Source organism: Mus musculus, chromosome 12 (assembly GCF_000001635.26).
Source record: "Mus musculus strain C57BL/6J chromosome 12, GRCm38.p6 C57BL/6J".
Taxonomy (NCBI): domain Eukaryota; kingdom Metazoa; phylum Chordata; class Mammalia; order Rodentia; family Muridae; genus Mus; species Mus musculus.
This window is the reverse complement of record NC_000078.6, coordinates 113702773-113725348: the sequence shown is the minus strand read 5'-3', so window position 1 is coordinate 113725348 and position 22576 is coordinate 113702773. Positions and strand designations below refer to the sequence as shown.

The 22576-nt window shown below is 40.5% G+C and overlaps 1 gene segment (V, D, J or C) and 1 further gene; both read left to right on the top strand.

Annotated features, from left to right (window-relative positions):
• Igh (immunoglobulin heavy chain complex) overlaps positions 1 to 22576 on the top strand; it is a 2751187-nt gene that overhangs the window by 2284606 nt on the left and 444005 nt on the right.
• Positions 8387 to 8677, top strand: Ighv2-6 (immunoglobulin heavy variable 2-6). The segment is given in 1 exon segment: positions 8387 to 8677. A coding segment is annotated over 1 exon segment (291 nt).

The window sequence follows — 22576 nt, the reverse complement described above, 5'->3', positions numbered from 1 at the left end:
ATGCTATAGCAGGAAGAGTTGCAAATAAGACTTATTTTTGTACCCATAAAAACAATATGTCCTCTGACCCCTGTATCTCTGGCAGAGGAACCAAGTCGTGGATTCCCAGATCCTCACATTCATTGACCAGCAGTAAACACAGACCATTCACCATGGACTTGGGGCTCCTCTGGATTCTTCTTGTTGTTGTTGAGAAACAATTTCATTGGTAAGAGCTGCCTCATATTTCTATGACCATGAAAGGAAGATGCTGGACTTCTAGGATAGATTTCTACCCAGAATACTGTGTGTTTGCATGTGTTCAGGGTGAGGTAGAGCTGCTGAAATCCAAGGAAGGCATAGTGATACCTAAAAGCCCCTGAAACTCTCATGATAAACCTCTGGATTCACATTCAGTGATTACTATATAAGCAGGGTCCTCCACCCTCTAGGGAAGGGCCTTCAGTGGTGAGCATACATTAATAGAGACAGCTCCATCAACTGTGCTGAAGCCATGAAAAGCCAATTCACCATCACCAGAGACAATGCCAAGAACAACCTCTACCTGGATATTTGCAGACTGAGGACACAGCCATGTTTTCTTGTGCAGGATACACAGAGAATGGATGTTGGTGTGGGCTCAGAAACAACCATCCCTGCAGACTGATCAGGACAAGAAGGGAGGTTTTGAAACCTCAGAGAGTTCTGAGTCACAGAAGAGCCTGTTGAAAGAGGCATACAGGGATGTACTCCTCTGTGTTTGTGCTGCCTACTCATATCACACTTAAAGATTCTGTCGACAGGTATAGTGTGTAGTAATTTTTGAAGTATCTAAATTTTTATTTGAAAAATTGACTTTGCATTGTGATATATATTTTCATTAACATATTATACTCTGTCCTACTGATGCATTATCCATTTCCTCTGCTTTGCCCTTTCTCCTGCTTCACTACCTCTATCTTTGTCCCCATTCCTCCCTCCTTCACTTTGTGTTTGTAAGTTCTTGTGTACATTTTGACATGTAATAACTTTCTCTAAAAATCTACAGATTTCTAAAGACAGGTTCAATTATCAGTCATGTACCGCACCACTGGCTAGACTAATTGTCCAGTGAGCCTCAGTGATCATATTCCCAGTGAACACCTCCATGGATAGAATACTGGTTTCATGCCACACTCAGCTCTTTTTGTAGTCATGGAGACCTAATTAGAGATTATATCCAGTGTAAGAGTTTTTCTGTGGCAAGGATTTGAACCACAGTGATATTTTAAATATATATCACATTGTTTTTTCAGTTTCAGGTGAGCTCTTACCTTATCAAAATGCAGGCCATCACAAAGGGCAAGTGATTCTGTGTCATTACCAGCATCAGATCATGAAGAACAAAGGAACCTTGAGATTGTAAACCCTAAATAGAGGTCAGCTAAAAATGAAGTTTAAGTCCAGTGGACTTGGTGCCCTCAGTTTGACTCCATCATTTCCACATATAATAATATCCATACAATTAAAAACAAAGTATTTAAAAATATCTCTCTCAATCCTACTAGTTAGCCCAGTGGTTGAACTAGTTAGCCCAATGGTTGATTTTTTGTTTACTGTATATGAGATCTTGATTCAAATAGAAATATTTCAAAAATATATTCATCCTCTTAATTTATAAAAAAGATTGTATTTGAAACATCACTGCTTCCTGTCAAATGTTGGGACAATGTTTGTCTCAAACAAGAGATAAGATTCATAATTCTTTTCATTTCTAAAACATCTCTGAGATTTGAATCACTAGGATAAAACTTAGCATATAGATCAAGGAGATGAGAGTTGGTGTCCTCATGAGCAACCATATTTCTGCACTCTCGCCTCTAATTGGGCTTCTTCATCTTAGTCAATGCATGTGGGCTGAGTAGGTTGCATAATTACCAAGGAATGGATATTAAACCTAATATGATAAAGAAGAGAAGGAAGATAGAAAACAGGAAAAAAAGGGAAGGGAGAGAAAAAGAGGCATGAAACAAGGAGAGGCCAGAAGGTTTAGGAATTAGAGAAAGAAGAGAGAAGAGAATTTATGGGGATAAACCTATATAATCACAATATATTATACATAATCATAATATTGTTCATTTTAAGTAGCATAGGTAACATAGACTGAAAAACTGTTCTGAATAACACAGGATATTAGTATGCATGTATGTATCTGTCCTTGTATGTGTGTCTTTGTGTAGTTTGCCTGCTGTGCATGTCTTTCTTTTTTTTTAATCTTTCTCCATTTTATTTTATTTTTTTTCCATTTTTTATTAGGTATTTAGCTCATTTACATTTCCAATGCTATACCAAAAGTCCCCCATATCCCCATATCAAAGAAAGGCTCAATTATGGATTTTTTTAAGCCATTCTGTGTCTATATGGATGAATGTCATGAGGCCAATCACTTAAATGTCTGTAAAACTATGCCAATTATGGGTTTTGGCTATGTAGTAACAATCTTGATATTTTGGTTCCTTTACAAAGCACAGAAATCTTAGAAGAATTTGTCTTCAGTTCAATCCCAGGTTTGCTGACCTGAGGCTACTGCAGACCATCTACAGCAGCTGATTGGTGGTTGTCTCATGCTCTAGCAGAGCTTTGAATTTGCCACCTCCAGATAGTTTTTGTGACTGTTTGACATTTGGAATTCGGGAACTTAAATGTTAGGGCTCTAAGAGGTTGGAATGGTTGTTGCTGGTGATTCAGGACAGTGGTCGTGGTTTGTTAGTCTTGGTTAAACAGGAAAAATATCTTTTTTTATTGGATATTTTCTTTATTTACATTTCAAATGTTATCCCCTTTCCAAGTTTTCCCTTTAAAAATTCCCTATCTCCTCCTCCCTCCTTGCTGCTCCCCAACCCACCCTTGTGCACTTCCTGGCCCTGGCATTCCCCTGTAGTGGTGCATAGAACTTTCATAGGACCAAGGGCCTCTCTTCCTGTTGATGACTGACTAGACCATCCTCTGCCTCATATGCAGCTAAAGACATGAGTCCCACCATGTAAACTGTATGGTTCTCTCCTTTTCATCTTTACAACATTTTGCTTTTGAGTTGCAAAGGAACAATAAGGGTTCAACAATCACCACTGTAACTGTACATTTAAAAATTCAACCTTTGCTCTTCCTATTGAATAAACATTTTTTAAATAAAACAAAAACAGACAAAAAATCAAAAAACAAAAAAAAGAAAAGTATTAAAAAAATGGATTCAAGTATCTCTACCTCTCTCTTCCCTGTATCCTATGTGTCCTCTATCTAGTGATAGAAAGTGAAATCATGGACATAAAGCATGGGACAAAGAAGAACACACAAAGGAGCAGAGACTGGCTACAAGTGGCAGCCAACATGGTGCCTGGCAGAACTTAAAAAGACATAGAGAAATGTCATGGCATGAAGCAGGGACTATTTCTGTTCACAATGCCTGCACAAATGTTATGGTGCCTTCTACTGCTGAGATATGCAGGTTTTGGTTCCAGAGAGGATTTCGTTTTGTTTAATTTGTTTTTAAATTTTTCTTTTTTATATATTCTGTATTTTTTTAAATGGTTGAAAGAATAGCTAAGCAGTTGGAAAATTTGTGAGTAGAAAGCAAGGCCCCGAGAAACAAATAAATCAAAATTTTGAAATGGCAAAAGAAAGTGTTCATTCTATTTTCTCTTTTCTGAAAAACTTGCAGAGTTGGATGTACAACTGGAGAGGTTATAGATGGACATGGAAGACCTTGGGAAGGAAGGGACACAGGAAAAGAAAGAATGAAATGGTTCAGCCCCAAATACTGAGCAAGAGAGTAAGAGTCACCCACAGGAGAAAAGAAGAATATAAACAGTGCTGTGGAACATTTGAGTCAGAGAAAACCTGAAAATGCCAGAGGACAATGTGATGAAAGAGACACATATGAAAGGAAGGGTTAATCAATCCATCAGTCATGCCAGAGTTAGAGAATGGGCAGTCTCTAGTTACAAGATCATGATTAGCCTTCCCAGTATGTATACAGCATATTCCTGATAATGAGATGAAGCAAAGTTTTGACAAGGTAGGATTCTATCCTATAGCAATATATAGATCAGAGGCATGTTGCAGTAAATCTCCAACAGAAATAAGCCCGAGCAATGAAAACACAACTCAATTAATATGAATACGTGCTGTGCACCTAGATTGGGCAGATCTACCACTCCACTACCATATAAGAGATCCCTTAAACTTGTGGTTTCTCCAGGCCAGGTGCTTCTGCTCTACTTTCCTTCCTCCTCCTCCTATGTCATCCTCTTTCTCACTCTTTCCCTCCCAAAACTTTCAGCTGCACCTTCCCCTCTTCATCCCCCCATAAGTGGCTCTAGCCTTTATTTATAAATTAAGGTGGGAAGAACGTTTATAGGAAATTACCTGAGTGTTGACTCATTCCTTATTGATAACCTCACACAAGAGAACAGAATTAATATCAAATATGATTAGCTCCAGGGCTATCCGCCACAAAGACATCATAAAGTGGTCATGATTTCATATGAGATGTACTGGACTTGTGTGAAAAAAACGTTTAAATACATGGGCTTACTCAAACTATAGACTCATACCCCCAAGATGGGAAGAGACTGGGAACATTTGTACTGGAGGCTGGTCTGCTGTGGCAGCCATTAACACAGTGGAGGGAAGAGCCTCAAAGACTGAAATAGAGAAAGGGGAACAAATACAGTAAACCACCAGTTACTACTTAAAGGGCAGTGTTCTGATGTCCTAAGGAGGGCACTCCAAAATACCAATGGACTTATCCTTAAATTCATTGTTTAACAAGCCTACACTGATCTCAGTGGCCCATAACTAAGGATAAACTGCAGGCACTTGAACAGCTGATACGAGAATAGCTGGAGGCTCAATATACAGAAGAATCTACAAGCCTATGGATCTCCCCTGATTTTTTTATGATGAAGAAATCTGGAAAATGTAAAATTTTGAATTTTTTAAGATCAGTTATTAAAGTAATTCATCCAATGGGTCTCTTGCAGCTTGTAATTCCTTTACCTTATTTATAACAACAATCAGGCTCCAAAAATTATAAATAGACATAGATAGATAGATAGATAGATAGATAGATAGATAGATAGATAGATGATAGATGGATTTGATGGTTGCAGCAAATTCCAATGAATTCATTCCAACAACCCTACACACATAATACATTCATACAGATTTGATAGATGGATCTAAGATCCCAAAAACATTATTTTTCTCCTATGGCTTATATATACACCACCAAAAATTCTCCAAAATTAAAACGTGATTACATTGTTTTTTTTTTTTTTACTGAATGACTATAAACAGATACAACATTCTCCAATACATTTACATGAAAAAATGTTATGTAGTGCAGATAAAGAAAACAAATTAATCGAAGAACTTTTGTATATTCATTACTAAGCAACTTTTCAGATTCACAAAGTGTGGGTAATCAAGGTAATTGTTTCAATCAGTTTTTTTTGTTGTTGTTGTTTTGGTTTTTTTTTTTTATTTTTACTGGCAGTCAGCAATTCAGAGTTACAATGAGAGGATTAATTATTTTATTGTTTATCTTAAAATTAATCTTACAAAAATATTAATAGAATCACAAATTTATACCTTTGTATAAAAACAATCATTTCTACTTTAACAAACAGAACTCGCATCTACTCATCAATCATTTTATTAAGTCATATTACAAGGCGTAGGTGGGAACGTCCACCCCCGGGTTTTACCAGGGTTCAGACCTCAACTCAACTGGAGACCAGCCTATCTGTGCATAGCCCATTGCCCTACAGACCTTGACAATCTACAGAGTTCCAGGACTGGTAGAGATCCAAAAGAGCTAGGATTATCAGTGAAACACTGGCTTGAAAATGAAACTTCCAAAAAAATATAAATAAATAAATAAATAAATAAATAAATAAATAAATACCCAAATTGGAGCAAGTGAACTTGCACTAAAGCCATCAAAACTTGCACAGGATGGGGGTCTCTCCATCCAGTGCAAAACAAACAAAACAATAAGCCCAAAAGGTAAAGACTCCAATTGTAAGTAATAGACCCACAGTCCCTGAGGCCTGACTGTGCAGGTCCTCACATTCCAAATCAGCACTGAATACAAACCACTCACCATGGACTTTGGGCTCAGCTGTGTTTTCCTTGTCCTCATTTTAAGAGGTAATTTGTAGAAATAAGATCCTGCCTGTTTTGTGTACAGGAGAAATAGAAATTTTTTTCTTTCCTCTACTGTGTTTTGTTTTGTTAGTGACAGTTTACAAATAAGCATTCTCTGTTGTGAGGTGTCCAGTGTGAGGTGAAGATGGTGGAGTCTGTGGGAGGCTTAGTGCAGCCTGTAGGGTCATTGAAACCCTCCTGTGCAGCCTCGGGATTCATTCTCACTGACTACTGAATGACCTGGATCCTTCAGGCTTCAAAGAAAAGGATGGAGAGGGTGACAATAAAATTTTTCCCACTCACACCCACTTGCTGGCCCTGGCGTTCCCCTGTAATGAGGCACATAAAGTTTGCAAAACCAAGGGGCCTCTCTTCTCAATGATGGCCGACTAGGACATCTTCTGATACATATGCAGCTAGAGACACGAGCTCCCGGGATACTGGTTACTTCATATTGTTGTTCCCCCACAACAGTTGCAGACCCTTTTATTTCCGTGGGTACTTTCACTAGCTCCTCCATTGGGGGCCCTGTGTTCCATCCAATAGCTGACTGTGAGCATCCACTTCTGTAGTTGCTAGGCCCCGGCATAGCCTCACAAGAGACAGCTATATCAGGGTCCTTTCAGCAAAATCTTGCTGGTGTATGCAATGGTGTCAGAGTTTGGAGTCTGATTATGGGATGGATCCCCAGGTATGGCAAACTCTAGATGGTCCATCCTTTCCCAACAATAATTTTTAATGGTGGAGATAGCACCTACTATCCAGACACAATGAAGGGCCAATTCACCATCTCTAGAGATGATGCCAAAAACACACTTTACCTGAAAATAAACAGTCTGAGGTCTGAGTACACAGCCATGTATACATATATTCCTAAGGTTGAGTAAGTGGACTTAAAATGATTCCATCACAACTTGCATGAGATGGATATTCCCCAGTGTTAAGACCTGTCACCATCACTGTCAATCAGAAGACAAAGTTTATGCACAACAAAACAAAAAAACCAAAAGCAGAGGCCTCCAATTACAAGTAATAGACCCAGACCCACAGTCTCTGAAAACTGACTGTACAGTTGGATCCAGTCTTTTACTTCTTTTCCCTGGATTTTATATTACTGAAGGACTGAGGAAAGCTCTACAATATCTGTTCTCCATAGTGCTCAACACCTCCAAGCACAGGTTACCCATATTCATGCCTGCCTTCTGCTACACTTCTTGTCTTGTAGACTACTTCAACCTATTTTGTAATCCAGTTAATGAAACTCAAGTCTAGCAGCCTGTCACTGTTTATTCTAAATTATTATGAACAGGTGACCTCCCATCCTTCCCAAATGCAATAATCATATTTAGGAATTTGAGGTTTTATGAGATATGATCTCAGGGTAGAGAGAGAAAGCAAACTACATAAATATAGACTGACATAAATCAAGACTTGCATAAGCTAGTCCCCAAGTTCCATGTCCCTAAGTGGCAAGGACTATCTTCTGAGCCTAGTGAGATGAGATCCAAATCAAACCTCCTGGGTCTTTTTAGATAAACATGTGAGATCAATAGACTAAATGCTTTGGCTGGGCTTCCTTGCAATCCAATTCCCAAACAAAAATGGATCTGGCTCCACAGACACCACAAGAATAGTCTTAAATAGTTCTTTAAGTAGAATCTCTGATCACTACGAGCCCAATTCCATCCTAAATACTCTTCTGGATTATACATAAATAAAAATTGAACATAGGGCATGGGGCACTGATCTCCCTGTGCTACATGAATGGGGGCTCATTTACTAAATGTTCCCATTTTTCTTTCTAGCGCTGCACAGTGCAAATCCTACAACTTCCTGTTTATCTACAATGTGAACTCCAAACAGTACCAGAAAAACGTTCATTATGTTCCTCTCCAGGTTCTCCAACAAGCACAGAGCAACCTTCTGTCACCAGGAGGGAAAACTGGAAACCTTGCTCACTGCTTCCTTTTATTCTCTCGGGAACCTCCCCCAATGCAAAGCAGCCCTCTGGCAGAGGATAAAAGCTCACGAGAAGATGAGAAGCCCCATCCTCTTCTCATAGAGCCTCCATCAGAGCATGGCTGTCCTGGGGCTGCTTCTCTGCCTGGTGACTTTCCCAAGCTGTAAGTGTGTCAGGGTTTCAGAAAAGGGACTAAGACATGTCAGCTAGGAGATGTGTGATTAATGGTGATGTTGCTTGTCCCCAGGTGTCCTGTCCCAGGTGCAGCTGAAGGAGTCAGGACCTGGCCTGGTGGCGCCCTCACAGAGCCTGTCCATCACATGCACCGTCTCAGGGTTCTCATTAACCAGCTATGGTGTACACTGGGTTCGCCAGCCTCCAGGAAAGGGTCTGGAGTGGCTGGTAGTGATATGGAGTGATGGAAGCACAACCTATAATTCAGCTCTCAAATCCAGACTGAGCATCAGCAAGGACAACTCCAAGAGCCAAGTTTTCTTAAAAATGAACAGTCTCCAAACTGATGACACAGCCATGTACTACTGTGCCAGACACACAGTGTGGGAAGTCCAATGTGAGCCTGCACAAATACTTCTCTGCAGGGATGCTCACAACCAGCAGGGGGCGCTGAGGACCCAAAGGGACTTCCCAGGATCTCTTCTGGAATCTAGGGAGCTCTGACCTGTGTCTATCAGCATGTGTTTCAATGTTAGAGTTCTTAGTTTTCCTTCCAGCAACAGAGATATTTTAGAGCCCACTTTTCATTGTCATTCTACTAAATTTGTTCACACAGTGGAAAGATTTGTTAAATGATTCTATAGTCTAATAGGGTCAAACAAAAACAAATAATTGAGTTCATATCTACCCAAAAAAAAAAAATCCCTCAAAGTGGACAACTGTGTAGGTGAGGAAAACCAGAAGGATTTGGGAATAGATTATTTCTCTCCCGACTGTGGTGTTAGTCACCTTTCAGCCATTTACTGTATTTAATTCATGTTTAAAGTTAATTGTATTCATCTTCCCTAACATGAAGTTTTCAAACACATGTCCACAATTTAATGATGACACAGTTATCATTGTGAATGATAACTCATAAGATCTCTCTCCATATATGAAACACACAATATTCTGTTATTAGCTATAGCCAACAAAGTTACATATCATTATTATTACTGAAATAATTCTTCCCATCTAACTGAATAGTTTTCTCACTCTACACTGCCTATGCTGCGATCAGCCTGCTCTAATTTTACCTTTGCTCAGAGCACTGCTTTCTGCTTCATTTGATAAGATGGTGCCTGGTTGTCACTGAAAATGTATCCTCCAGTTTCACAGTGATTAATGTGATTTTCAGTACATTGAGAACAGAGCCACAGCAAAAATGAGATGGAATGTCATCATTTTTACGCCAGGTGCTGCAGAAATAGCTAGGTGGTTAAGAGAGAATATTGAACTTTGAGGGGTTCAGATTAAATTCCTGATAACCACAATGTGCACCTCATAACCACATGTACATATAGAAAACTCAGTATAAACGTGGCCACCGTGAGCACCACACTACTCCCACAAACACATATACACATAATTAAAAGTAAAGATTTTAGAAAAATGGCTAATCTAATGATAGGAAGTAGTCAAAAAGAGAGTTCTTTTGTCATGTACATATGTGTAGCAGACTGAAATGTTAAACATTCAAGAATACATTCCTCGATCCACATTAAAATTTTGCAAAGAGTAGCACAGACGGTGGCAATTGCTAAACTTATATCTAGAAACACAATTATGTGTGGTGATATTTAATTACACATTTATACCAGGACATATGACAATATGGAAACCAAACATGTTGTATCCACATGCTCTAAGGAAAACTAAATGGAGTGTGATAAAACCAAAGAAAATGTGAATATGAAATATTTTTCCAACTCTGCATCTTAAAACGGTTTCTTTCATGTGTCATATCTGCTATGAGGACTTTCTTCTGCCCATTTCCAACTCCAGAGCATGCCACAGCAGGAAGACCTACAGATATTACTTCTCTGCACCCAGAAAAACCACCTCTGTCCTGACCCTGCAGCTCTCAGAAGAGCCCAGACCTTCATTCTCAGGCCCTCATCCAGTAATCAGCACTGAATACAGAGCACTCACCATGGACTTTGGGCTCAGCTTGGTTTTCCTTGTCCTTATTTTAAAAGGTAATTCATAGAGATAAGATTCTATCTGTTTTGTGTACATGAGAAACAGAAAAATTGTATTGTTTCTCTATTTTGATTTGTTTTGTTAGTGACAGTTTCTGACTCAAGATTCTCTGTTTGAAGGTACCCAGTGTGAGGTGAAGCTGGTGAAGTCTAAGGGGAGGCATAGTGCAGCCTAGAAGGTCCATGATACTCTACTGTGCAGCCTCGGATTCACTGTAAGTGACGACTGGTTTGTCCGTGTTTGCCAGGCTCCAAAGAAGGGGCTGCAGTGGGGGATGGGAATAATTTTTCATGGTTGTGGTAGCCCCTCTTATGCAGACACCTTGAAGAAGTGGGTTGGACGTAACATATTCAGAATCAATATTTAAAGATTCTAATCCTTGAAGATATCACTTTTGACCAAGTATATATGAACCATGTTACTGAGGTTTATGGAGGTTTGAGTATGTTAGGTCCATGGATAGGGAAAATATTAGGGGATTTTAGGAGTAACTGAGGCTTGTTGTAGGAAGGACATCACTGTAGGGGTAGGCTCCGTGTTCCTATCTTCAAGCTCTACCCAGTGCAGAATAGAGCCCTCTTCTGCCGGCAAGTGGAAAGAGTTTCTCTTCCTGGCTGCCTTCAATCCAAGTTGTAGAATATCAAATCTCCTAACACTATGACTGCGAGCATGCTGACATGCGTCCCACCATAAAAATAGACTGAACCTCTGAAGCTTTAAGCCAGCCTCTAGTAACTGTATTCTTTAATAAGACTGAACTTGGCTATGGTGTCTTTTCACAGTAAAATGGAAACATAGACAAGGTTCTAACTCTCTGTACTAGAGGACCATCTCTATGTCCTTGGTGTTGTATGTAAATTATTGAACAAATACTATAGACAAGTTGTATGGCCAAAAGTCCATCCCCTTCAACAATCTACTATCTGGAACCATATAGATTAGATTCCTTTCCTGCACTCATTTCCCTTACTTGCTGAGACATTTTGAAGACATGCTCAGAATCCCTGAACTTCCTGCTGAAAAAAAAATACCCCTCCAATTTGAAGACAGTTCTCTTCCAAAATTCATCATAAATACTGATCCACATGTCCAGGCATATCATGTAGTTTTAAAAAACAAACCAATCAATGCTAAAGTGGGTAAGTGCCTACATCATTGGTTTATGTCTGTTCATAACCTGGTATATAGCTAGAGACCAGGACTGCATGTTTCTCCTAGGCCACACCTCTCCCACAAATGCTGGCTCTGCCTCTCCAGAATTCCAAGATCATGGATCTCTGGGTCCCCAAGGAACAATAAGTGTGCACTCTTGCCAGCCTGTACACTACTGCACTAACTTCTCCCCCTGGAGCTTGGTCATTGCTCAATCTTCCCTTTCCAAAGCCTGGCCAAATTCCTCCTACCTTTTGTTCTTTCAGTCAGGCCACCTAAGTCATCTTGAATGAAAAACAACACAAAATCTGAACTTAAAATCAACAAATAATACAAGTGCTGCGCACAAAATCAATCATTCTAAACTCATCAACTATTTTATGATGGAAATCTTCCAACATACAAGCTACCACCAGGTCTAAGAATTACTCATCTACATGTTGCTTCCTCTCACTCACAGCCTAACCATAAAAGGGCTGTTTCTTCCTCCCATGTCCCCTCTTTTGCCTTCAGAAGCAGAAGCTCCACCTCCTCCTCTTTGCCCAGCAATTGGCTTCTTGTCGTCTTTATTATCATATTAATTACTTAGGGGAAAATCCCGTGTAGTGGCTATTCCTGGTTGTCAACTTGACAATATTTGGAATGAACTACAATCCGGAATTGGAAGGCTCACCAGTGACCCTTATCTGGAGGCTTGGAGATCCTTATCTGGATCTTGGTTTGAAGATCTTGAGCCATAGGGGCTATGGATTCCAGAAGATTGAATCTCCGAGTTTAAGGAACACACCTTTAATCTGGGCTACGCCTTTCATCTGGGATTAAAGGTGTGGCGGAACACACCTTTAATCTGGACTACACCTTCTGCTGGAGACAATATAAGGACATTGAAAGAAGGGAGTCTAGCTCTTGCTCTTGCTCCTTCGCCTGCTTGCTGCGTGAGACTGAGTAACTGCTAGATCCTTGGACTTCCATTCACAGCTGCGACTGAACAATTGTTGGGAATTGGGCTGCCGACTCTAAGTCATCAATAAATTCCTTTACTATCTAGAGACTATCCATAGTTCTGTGACTCTAGAGAACCCTGACTAATACAGAAGTTGGTACCAGGAGTGGTTCTAGAGTAACAGAAGTACAAGGATGAATCTTTTAAAATACTGGAATTGGCTTGTTGATCCACCAGCACTTTCAACTATTGAAACCTCTCCAGATTCTCTCCCTCCTGGGAGCTCAGAGAATTTTGAAGACCCATGGTTGAAACTATATTCCGAACTTAAAGAAGCAAATGCCCTTGATTTTCTTAATGAATTAGGTGATTCAGTGCACAAAGCTTTCTACAAGATGGGGAAAAAATTGGAAAATGATTTTACTGGCTGGCTGCTCTTAGTATCTGTGGAAAAAATGATGAATGAAAGGAAGGAGTTGTGTGATAAAATCGAAAGGCTCCAGACACAAGTAAACGATCTAAAAGTTGCTAAGTGTGTCCTTGAGGAGAATCTTCTCTCTTGTAGCAATAGAGCTCAAGTTGCAGAAAATCAAACAGAAACTCTCATTGTAAGGTTGGCTGAACTACAGCGAAAATTCAAGTCTCAGCCTCAGAGTGTGTCAACAGTTAAAGTAAGGGCTCTAATTGGCAAAGAATGGGATCCTACAACATGGGACGGGGATGTGTGGGAAGACCATGTTGAAGCTGAGAATTTTGAATCTTCAGATTCTCAAGGGTTTGCCCCACCTGAGGAAGTAGTACCCTCAGCCCCACCCCTTGAAATAATGCCTTCCCCACATGAGGAAATTAATTTTGCAGAGTCTGATAAACCAGCAATGATTTTCACTACTGATGTTTCTCAAGGCCCACCAATAGTTTCTTCTAGACCTGTAACCAGACTCAAAGCAAAACAGGCTCCTAGAGGGGAGGTAGAAAGTGTAGTCCATGAGGAAATTCGCTACACTACTAAGGAGCTTAATGAGTTTGCTAATTCATTCAAGCAGAAACCTGGTGAATATGTGTGGGAATGGATTTTAAGGGTGTGGGATAAGGGTGGAAGGAACATAAGACTAGAGCAGGCTGAGTTTATTGACATGGGTCCTCTGAGTAGAGATTCTAGGTTTAATACGGAAGCTCGCATAATTAAAAAAGGTGTCAAAAGTTTGTTTGAATGGTTGGCTGAGGTGTTTATCAAAAGATGGCCTACTGGAAATGACTTGGAGATGCCTGATATTCCGTGGCTTAGTGTTGATGAAGGGATTTTAAGACTTAGGGAAATTGCAATGCTAGAGTGGATATATTGTGTAAAGCATAATTGTCCACAATGGGAAGGTCCAGAAGATATGCCTTTCACTAGCTCTATAAGACGCAAATTGGTGAGAGGGGCACCAGCACATTTGAAGGGTTTTGTTCTTTCCCTTTTCCTTGTACCAGATCTTAGCATTGGAGATGCTTCTGCTCAATTAGATGAATTAAATTCACTGGGTTTAGTTGGATTCTGAGGTAACAAGGGCCAGGTGGCAGCATTGAATCGCCGGAGACAAGGTGATTCTAGTTATTATAATGGACAGCGTAGACAAAAGAATGTTTATAATAACATACCCAGCAATGGTCAGCACAGGAGAGGTGAAATTTATAATGGCATGACTCGGTTGGACCTTTGGTACTGGCTAACCAATCATGGTGTTTCCAGGAATGAAATACATAGGAAGCCTACTGCATATTTGTTTGATCTGTATAAGCAGAAAAATTCTCAAACAAATGAAAGAAAGGCTACATTAGATCATGGTAAACAGCAATCTCGGCCAGTGAATCAATTTCCAGACTTGAGACAGTTTGCAGATCCAGAACCCCTTGAATGAAGGGGTGGCCAGGTTCCGCTGAGGAAGGATCTTGATAAGACACCCAAAGGTTTTGCTGTTACCCTTTCTCCAGTTCTTCCCCAGAGGGACCTAAGGCCTTTTACAAGGGTAACTGTACACTGGGGAAAAGGAAATAATCAGACTTTTCAGGGTCTGCTGGATACTGGTTCTGAGTTGACACTGATTCCAGGGGATCCCAAGAAACATTGTGGCCCTCCAGTTAAAGTAGAGGCTTATGGAGGGCAGGTGATTAATGGAGTTTTGACTGATGTCCGACTCACAATAGGTCCAGTAGGTCCCCAGACACATCCTGTGGTGATTTCCCCAGTTCCAGAATGTATAATTGGGATAGATATACTCAGAAATTGGCAGAATTCTCATATTGGTTCCCTGAACTGTAGAGTGAGGGCTATTATGGTTGGAAAGGCCAAATGGAAACCTTTAGAGTTGCCTCTGCCAAAGAAAATAGTGAATCAAAAACAGTATCGTATTCCTGGAGGCATTGCAGAAATTACTGCCACTATCAAGGACTTGAAAGATGCAGGGGTGGTGGTTCCCACCACATCTCCGTTTAACTCTCCTATCTGGCCAGTGCAGAAAACAGATGGATCATGGAGAATGACAGTTGATTATCGAAAACTAAATCAGGTAGTAACTCCAATTGCAGCTGCTGTACCAGATGTAGTTTCATTACTTGAGCAAATTAACACATCTCCTGGCACCTGGTATGCGGCTATTGATCTGGCAAATGCCTTCTTCTCAGTACCTGTCCATAAGGACCACCAGAAGCAATTTGCTTTCAGTTGGCAAGGCCAACAGTATACTTTCACAGTTTTGCCTCAAGGATATATTAACTCTCCTGCCCTGTGTCATAATTTAGTTAGAAGGGATCTTGATCGTTTGGATCTTCCACAAAATATCACATTGGTGCACTATATTGATGACATTATGCTGATTGGACCAAGTGAGCAGGAAGTAGCAACCACTTTGGACTCATTGGTAACACATATGCGTATCAGAGGATGGGAAATAAATCCAACCAAAATTCAAGGACCATCTACCTCAGTGAAATTCTTAGGAGTCCAGTGGTGTGGAGCATGCAGAGATATTCCTTCTAAGGTGAAAGATAAGTTATTGCACCTGGCCCCTCCTACAACCAAGAAAGAAGCACAACGTTTAGTGGGTCTATTTGGATTCTGGAGACAACACATCCCTCACTTGGGTGTGTTACTTAGGCCTATTTACCAAGTGACTCGGAAAGCTGCTAGCTTTGTGTGGGGCCTGGAACAGGAGAAGGCCCTTCAACAGGTCCAGGCTGCTGTGCAGGCTGCACTACCACTTGGACCATATGACCCAGCAGACCCGATGGTACTTGAGGTGTCTGTGGCTGATAGAGATGCTGTTTGGAGCCTCTGGCAGGCCCCCGTAGGTGAATCACAGAAAAGACCTTTGGGATTTTGGAGCAAAGCTCTACCATCATCTGCAGACAACTATTCTCCCTTTGAAAAACAGCTCTTGGCCTGCTATTGGGCCTTAGTGGAAACTGAACGTTTGACAATAGGACACCAAGTTACTATGCGACCTGAACTACCCATCATGAGCTGGGTACTATCAGACCCTGCAAGTCATAAAGTGGGACGCGCACAGCAGCAGTCTGTTATCAAATGGAAGTGGTATATACGTGATCGGGCCAGAGCAGGTCCTGAAGGCACAAGCAAGTTACATGAAGAAGTTGCTCAAATGCCTATGGTTTCTACTCCTGTTACACTGCCATCTGCTGCCAAACATGTGCCTATAGCCTCATGGGGTGTTCCCTATGATCGACTGACCGAAGAGGAAAAGACTAGAGCCTGGTTTACTGATGGCTCTGCACGTTATGCAGGCACCACCCAGAAGTGGACAGACAGCTGCAGCATTACAACCCCTTTCTGGGACAACCCTGAAAGACACAGGTGAAGGGAAATCTTCACAGTGGGCAGAACTTCGGGCAGTACACATGGTATTACAGTTTGTTTGCAAGAAGAAATGGCCAGATGTACGATTATTCACTGACTCATGGGCTGTAGCCAATGGATTGGCTGGATGGTCAGGGACTTGGAAAGATCACAATTGGAAAATTGGTGAGAAAGACATCTGGGGAAGAAGTATGTGGATAGATCTCTCCAAATGGGCAAAGGATGTGAAGATATTTGTGTCCCATGTAAATGCTCACCAAAAGGTGACTTCAGCTGAGGAGGAGTTCAATAATCAAGTGGATAAGATGACCCGTTCTGTGGACAGTCAGCCTCTCTCCCCAGCCATCCCTGTCATTGCTCAATGGGCACATGAACAAAGTGGCCATGGTGGTCGAGATGGAGGTTATGCTTGGGCTCAGCAACACGGGCTTCCACTCACCAAGGCTGACCTGGCTACAGCTGCTGCTGATTGCCAGATCTGCCAACAGCAGAAACCAACACTGAGTCCCAGATATGGCACCATTCCTCGAGGTGACCAGCCAGCAACCTGGTGGCAGGTTGACTACATTGGACCACTTCCTTCGTGGAAAGGACAGCGTTTTGTTCTTACTGGAGTAGATACTTATTCTGGTTATGGATTTGCCTTTCCTGTACGTAATGCCTCTGCTAAAACCACCATTAATGGACTGACAGAATGCCTTATCTATCGTCATGGTATTCCACACAGTATTGCTTCTGACCAAGGAACTCATTTCACAGCCAGAGAAGTACGACAGTGGGCCCACGATCATGGAATTCACTGGTCTTACCACATTCCCCATCATCCTGAAGCAGCTGGTCTGATAGAAAGATGGAATGGCCTTCTGAAGACGCAGTTACAGCGCCAATTAGGTGGTAACAGCTTGGAAGGCTGGGGTAGAGTTCTTCAGAAGGCAGTATATGCTTTGAATCAGCGCTCGATATATAGTACAGTTTCACCCATAGCCAGGATTCATGGGTCCAGGAATCAAGGGGTGGAAAAAGGAATAGTTCCACTTACTATCACTCCTAGTGACCCTCTAGGAAAATTTTTGCTTCCTGTCCCCATAACTCTAGGTTCTGCTGGCTTAGAAGTTTTGGCTCCAGAGAGGGGAGTGCTCCTACCAGGAGCTACAACAAACATTCCATTGAACTGGAAGCTCAGACTTCCCCCTGGTCATTTTGGGCTTCTAATGCCCTTAAACCAACAGGCTAAAAAAGGAGTAACAGTGTTAGGAGGGGTGATAGATCCAGATTACCATGGGGAAATTGGATTACCTCTTCACAATGGTGGTAAGCAAGATTATGTCTGGAGTGTAGGAGATCCCTTAGGGCGTCTCTTAGTACTACCATGTCCTGTGATTAAAGTCAATGGGAAACTACAACAGCCTAATCCAAGCAGGATGACAAAGGACACAGACCCATCAGGAATGAAGGTATGGGTCAATCCTCCAGGAAAAGAGCCAAGACCTGCTGAGGTGCTGGCTGAAGGAGAAGGAAATATAGAATGGGTAGTAGAGGAAGGTAGTTATAAATACCAATTAAGGCCACGTAACCAGTTGCAGAAACGAGGATTATAAAGTAATATGAATGCCCATTGTAAATTTACTAATGCGTTTGCGATTGTACGAGGGATAGTTATATCATGTTAGGCGTATTTACAAACTTGTTATTGTTTTATGTGAACATGAGATATTATTTGTGTCAAGTTGACAAGGGGTGGATTGTAGTGGCTATTCCTGGTTGTCAACTTGACAATATTTGGAATGAACTACAATCCGGAATTGGAAGGCTCACCAGTGACCCTTATCTGGAGGCTTGGAGATCCTTATCTGGATCTTGGTTTGAAGATCTTGAGCCATAGTGGCTATGGATTCCAGAAGATTGAATCTCCGAGTTTAAGGAACACACCTTTAATCTGGGCTACGCCTTTCATCTGGGATTAAAGGTGTGGCGGAACACACCTTTAATCTGGACTACACCTTCTGCTGGAGACAATATAAGGACATTGAAAGAAGGGAGTCTAGCTCTTGCTCTTGCTCCTTCGCCTGCTTGCTGCGTGAGACTGAGTAACTACTAGATCCTTGGACTTCCATTCACAGCTGCGACTGAACAATTGTTGGGAATTGGGCTGCCGACTCTAAGTCATCAATAAATTCCTTTACTATCTAGAGACTATCCATAGTTCTGTGACTCTAGAGAACCCTGACTAATACATCCCTACATACAGGAAACTTGATGTATAAGTAAAGAAAATAGTAAATCTAAAAATTTCCTTATCAAATACATGCAAGAAATCCAAAATACCATGAAAAGACCTGATCTAAAAATAGTAGGAACTGAAGGTGAAGTGTCCCAGCTCTGAAAACTAGAAAATGTTTTCAATATTTTTCCTAACAGTGAAGACATGGATCTAATGAGGCCACCTCTTATAGCCATGCAAGACTGACAGTGGAGGGATAAGGACACCAATCCACCCACAAAACTTTTGACCCTAAATCAGTTTTATCTAAAAGCAATGCAGGGGCACAAATGGAGCAGAGACTGGAGGAATGGTCAAACAATAACCTGTCATACCTGAGACCCACCTAATTGGCATACACCAGTCACTGACATTATTAATAATGTTCCATTATGCTTACAGGCATTTCTCTAGCATTACTATTCTTGGAGAGACTTCACACAGCATCTTATTGAAACAGATGCAGACACCCAGAACCAAACATTGGATGGAGATTGGGATCCTTAAAGAAGAGTTGGGAGGATAATTGAGAGACCTCAAAGGAATAGCAACCACATAGAAAGACACGAACAGGGTCAGTAAACCTGGACCCATGGGGTATCTCAGAGACTGATCACCAACCAAAAATCACAGAGGGCCTGGATTGATTCCCCTGGCACACATGTAGCAGAGGTCTGCCTTGTCCTTCAGTAGGTGAAGATGAGCCTAAGGCTTCAGAGACTTGATATATCAGCATACAGCAACACCCAAGTGTGTCCCACTATCTCAGAGGTGAAGGGGTGGAGATGGGCAGAAGGGTCCTGATAGGGGACAACTGCAAAGAGGCAATATTTGGGACAGAAAGAAAGGAAGAGAGAGGAAGATAAAGAGAGAGATGAAGGAAGGAAACAAACAAACCAAGATGAAGAGAGAGAAAAGGGGGAAAATAGCCTTGAATGGTTCAGGGATTCAAAGGGACATACCTAAGCATGGTAAAACAATGCACATAATGGCAGCAAGTAGCTAACACTGAATTAAATAGAAAGACACATAAAGCAGTTCTACTAAAGTAAGAGACAGAGTTGCCCAATCTCACCCTATTTATTCAATAATAATGTACTTGAAGTTCTAGCTAGGGCTGTAAGACAACTCAAGGAGATCGGAGGATACAAATTAGAAAGAAAAATTCAAAGAATTGTAATTGGTAGATGATAGGATAATATACATAAATGACCTCAAAATTCTTCCAGAGAACTCTGAAAGCTGATAAATACCTTCAGCAAAGTGGCTAGAAACAAAATTACTTCATAGAATTCAGGAGCTATCCTTTATAGAAAAGTTAAAGTGGCTGAGAAAGAAATTAGGAAAATCACATTCTTTGCAATAACCAAAAATAATATGAATTAGCTTGGTGTGACTCTAATCTTGCAAGTGAAAGATGTGTGTGACAAGAGCTTCAGGACCCTGAAGAAAGAAATCAAAGAACTCAAAGATGCAAAGTACTCTAATGCTCATGGATAGGCAGAATTAACATAATGAAAATGCCAAATTTAACAATTCAATCTACAGATTCAGTGGAATTCCCATTAAATATCCAACCCAATTTATTACATTCTTGAAAAAGCAAATCTCAACTTCATATAGAAAAACAAGAAATTGAGGGTAGCTAACAAAATCCTGAACAATGAAAACACTTCAGGAGAATTCACCATCCCCTACCTCAAGCTGTATTTTAGAGCAATAGTTATTAAAACTGCATGGTATTTGTATAGAAACAGATATGATGATCAATGTAATTGAATTGAATACACTGACATAAAACCACACTGTTATGGACACTTGATTTTTGACAAAGAACCCAATAATCATAATAAAAATCATAATAAGAATGCATCCCCCAACAAATGGTCCTGATCTAAATGCAAATAGATTCATATCTATCATCCTGCACGAAATTCAAATCAAAGTGAATTGCAGACTTCGACCTAATACTGGATTAACTAAATCTAAATGAACAAAAAGTAGAGAATAGTTTTGAACTCATTGATGCAGGATTCAATTTCCTTAACAGAACCACAATGGCTCAGGCTCTAGGATCATAAATTGGTAGATAGGATCTCATGAAACTGAAAAACTTCTGTAAGGCAAAGGCAATAAAACAAAATGGCAACCTACAGATTGGAAAAAAAATAATCTTCAGTATCCCTAAATCCCATTGAAGGCCAATATGCAAAGTATATAAAGAACTCAAGATGTTATCCTCCACAAAACCAAATAAATCAATTAAAAATGAACTACAGAGCTAACAAGAGAATTCTCAACAGAGGAATCACCAATGACTGAGAATCACTTAAAGAAACATTCAATATTTGTAGTCACCAGAGAATTGCAAATCAAAACTACCCTGAGATTCTACTTTATACCAATCATAATGGTCAAGATAAAAATTCAAATGACAGCGCATGTTGGTGAGGATGTGTATACTTTTGCATTGCTGGTGAGGAAAACAATCTGGCAGCTCCTCAGAAAATTGTAAATAATTCTACCTGAAGATCCAGCCATACCACTCCTGTGCATATACATAAAATGTGCTCCACCATACCACTAGGAGATATGTGCCACTATGCCCATAGCAGCCTTATTTGTTAATAGCCAAAAGATGGATACAACCCTGATGTGCCTCAAACAAAGATTGTATATAGAAAATATGGGTTCCCTTACACAATGGTATTCTACTCAGCAATTAAAACGTGAGAACATCATAAAGTTTTCAGGCAAACTGATCAAATGAAAAAGTATAATCTTGAGTGAGGTAACAGAACCAAAATGACCTGCATGGGATGTACTCACTGGTAAGTGAATATTAGACTAAAAGTATAGAATATCAATGATGAAAGCCACAGACCATAAAGAGTTTAATAAGATGGAAAGCTCAAGTACGGATTCTTCAATCCAATATAGAAAGAGGGACAAAATAATCAGGGGAGGCAGAGGGAGAGAGAGACATTTGGTGGAAATGGGAGAAGAAGGGAGAAAGGCAGAAAGGATCAGGCGTTGGGGAACACTGGAAAGCAGCCCAGGGGTCCTGGTAAATGGATTAAATATTCAGCTGAATGGAGGTGGGAGGCAGGGGGAAGCTCTGCAAAGTCCAAGAGACCTGGGATGTGAGAGGCTTCCCAGATGATAATCTTAGCCTTCATGCCTAACAGTTGTAGATAAACCCTGAAGAGATCACTTCCAATAGATGCAGAGGGCCCTAAGTGGTTGGATGGAGTCCCCCAACTTACCTCAAAATTGTCAATACTCATAGAAATTAGGACAATGAAAATCAAAACACCCTGAGATTGTATCTTATGTCTGTCACAATGGTTAAGACCAAAACCTCAAGTGATGGCTTGTGCTGGCAAAGATTCAGAATAGTAAAAGTCTCCCCATGGCTTGTGGGAATGCAAACTCTTACAACCTCTTTGGAAGTATATTTGATTGTTACCTGGTATAAAATGGCAAAAAAAAAAAATGGTTGAAGGGGGACTAAAAAAGGAAGAAAGGGGAGAACTATGGGATGCGAAACAAGAAAGTTTGTTGCAAAAGAAATATGTTTCCACTGCAAACCCTGAGTCTCAGACAGAAGGGGACCTGGAATTCTTCAGATACAAAGAATCTCTAAACCCTGAGGACATTCTATCACAAATAAGTAAAATTCAGAAAATTCTGAGTGCTCCCATCACAGAGATGAATCTGCTATGAACAGCTCATAGGTGTGACCCTCTACAAAAGCCATATTATTGAAAAGCCACATTGTGCCCAGACTTTGGAAAGACTGAGCTCATATCCTGAAATACAGTTATGTGTGGTTCTATTTAATTACACATTTACACTAAGAAAACATGGCAGTATGGGAATGAAGCTTGTTCTGTACACATTAACAGAGGGAAACTAAACAAAGTATGGTGAATCCCTAACCAAAAGTAAAAAAAAAAAAGAAAGAAAAGAAAATAAAAGTGAAACTACAATATGTTTCAAATGCTGTAACTGAAATCTGGTTTTTTGATGCTTATATCT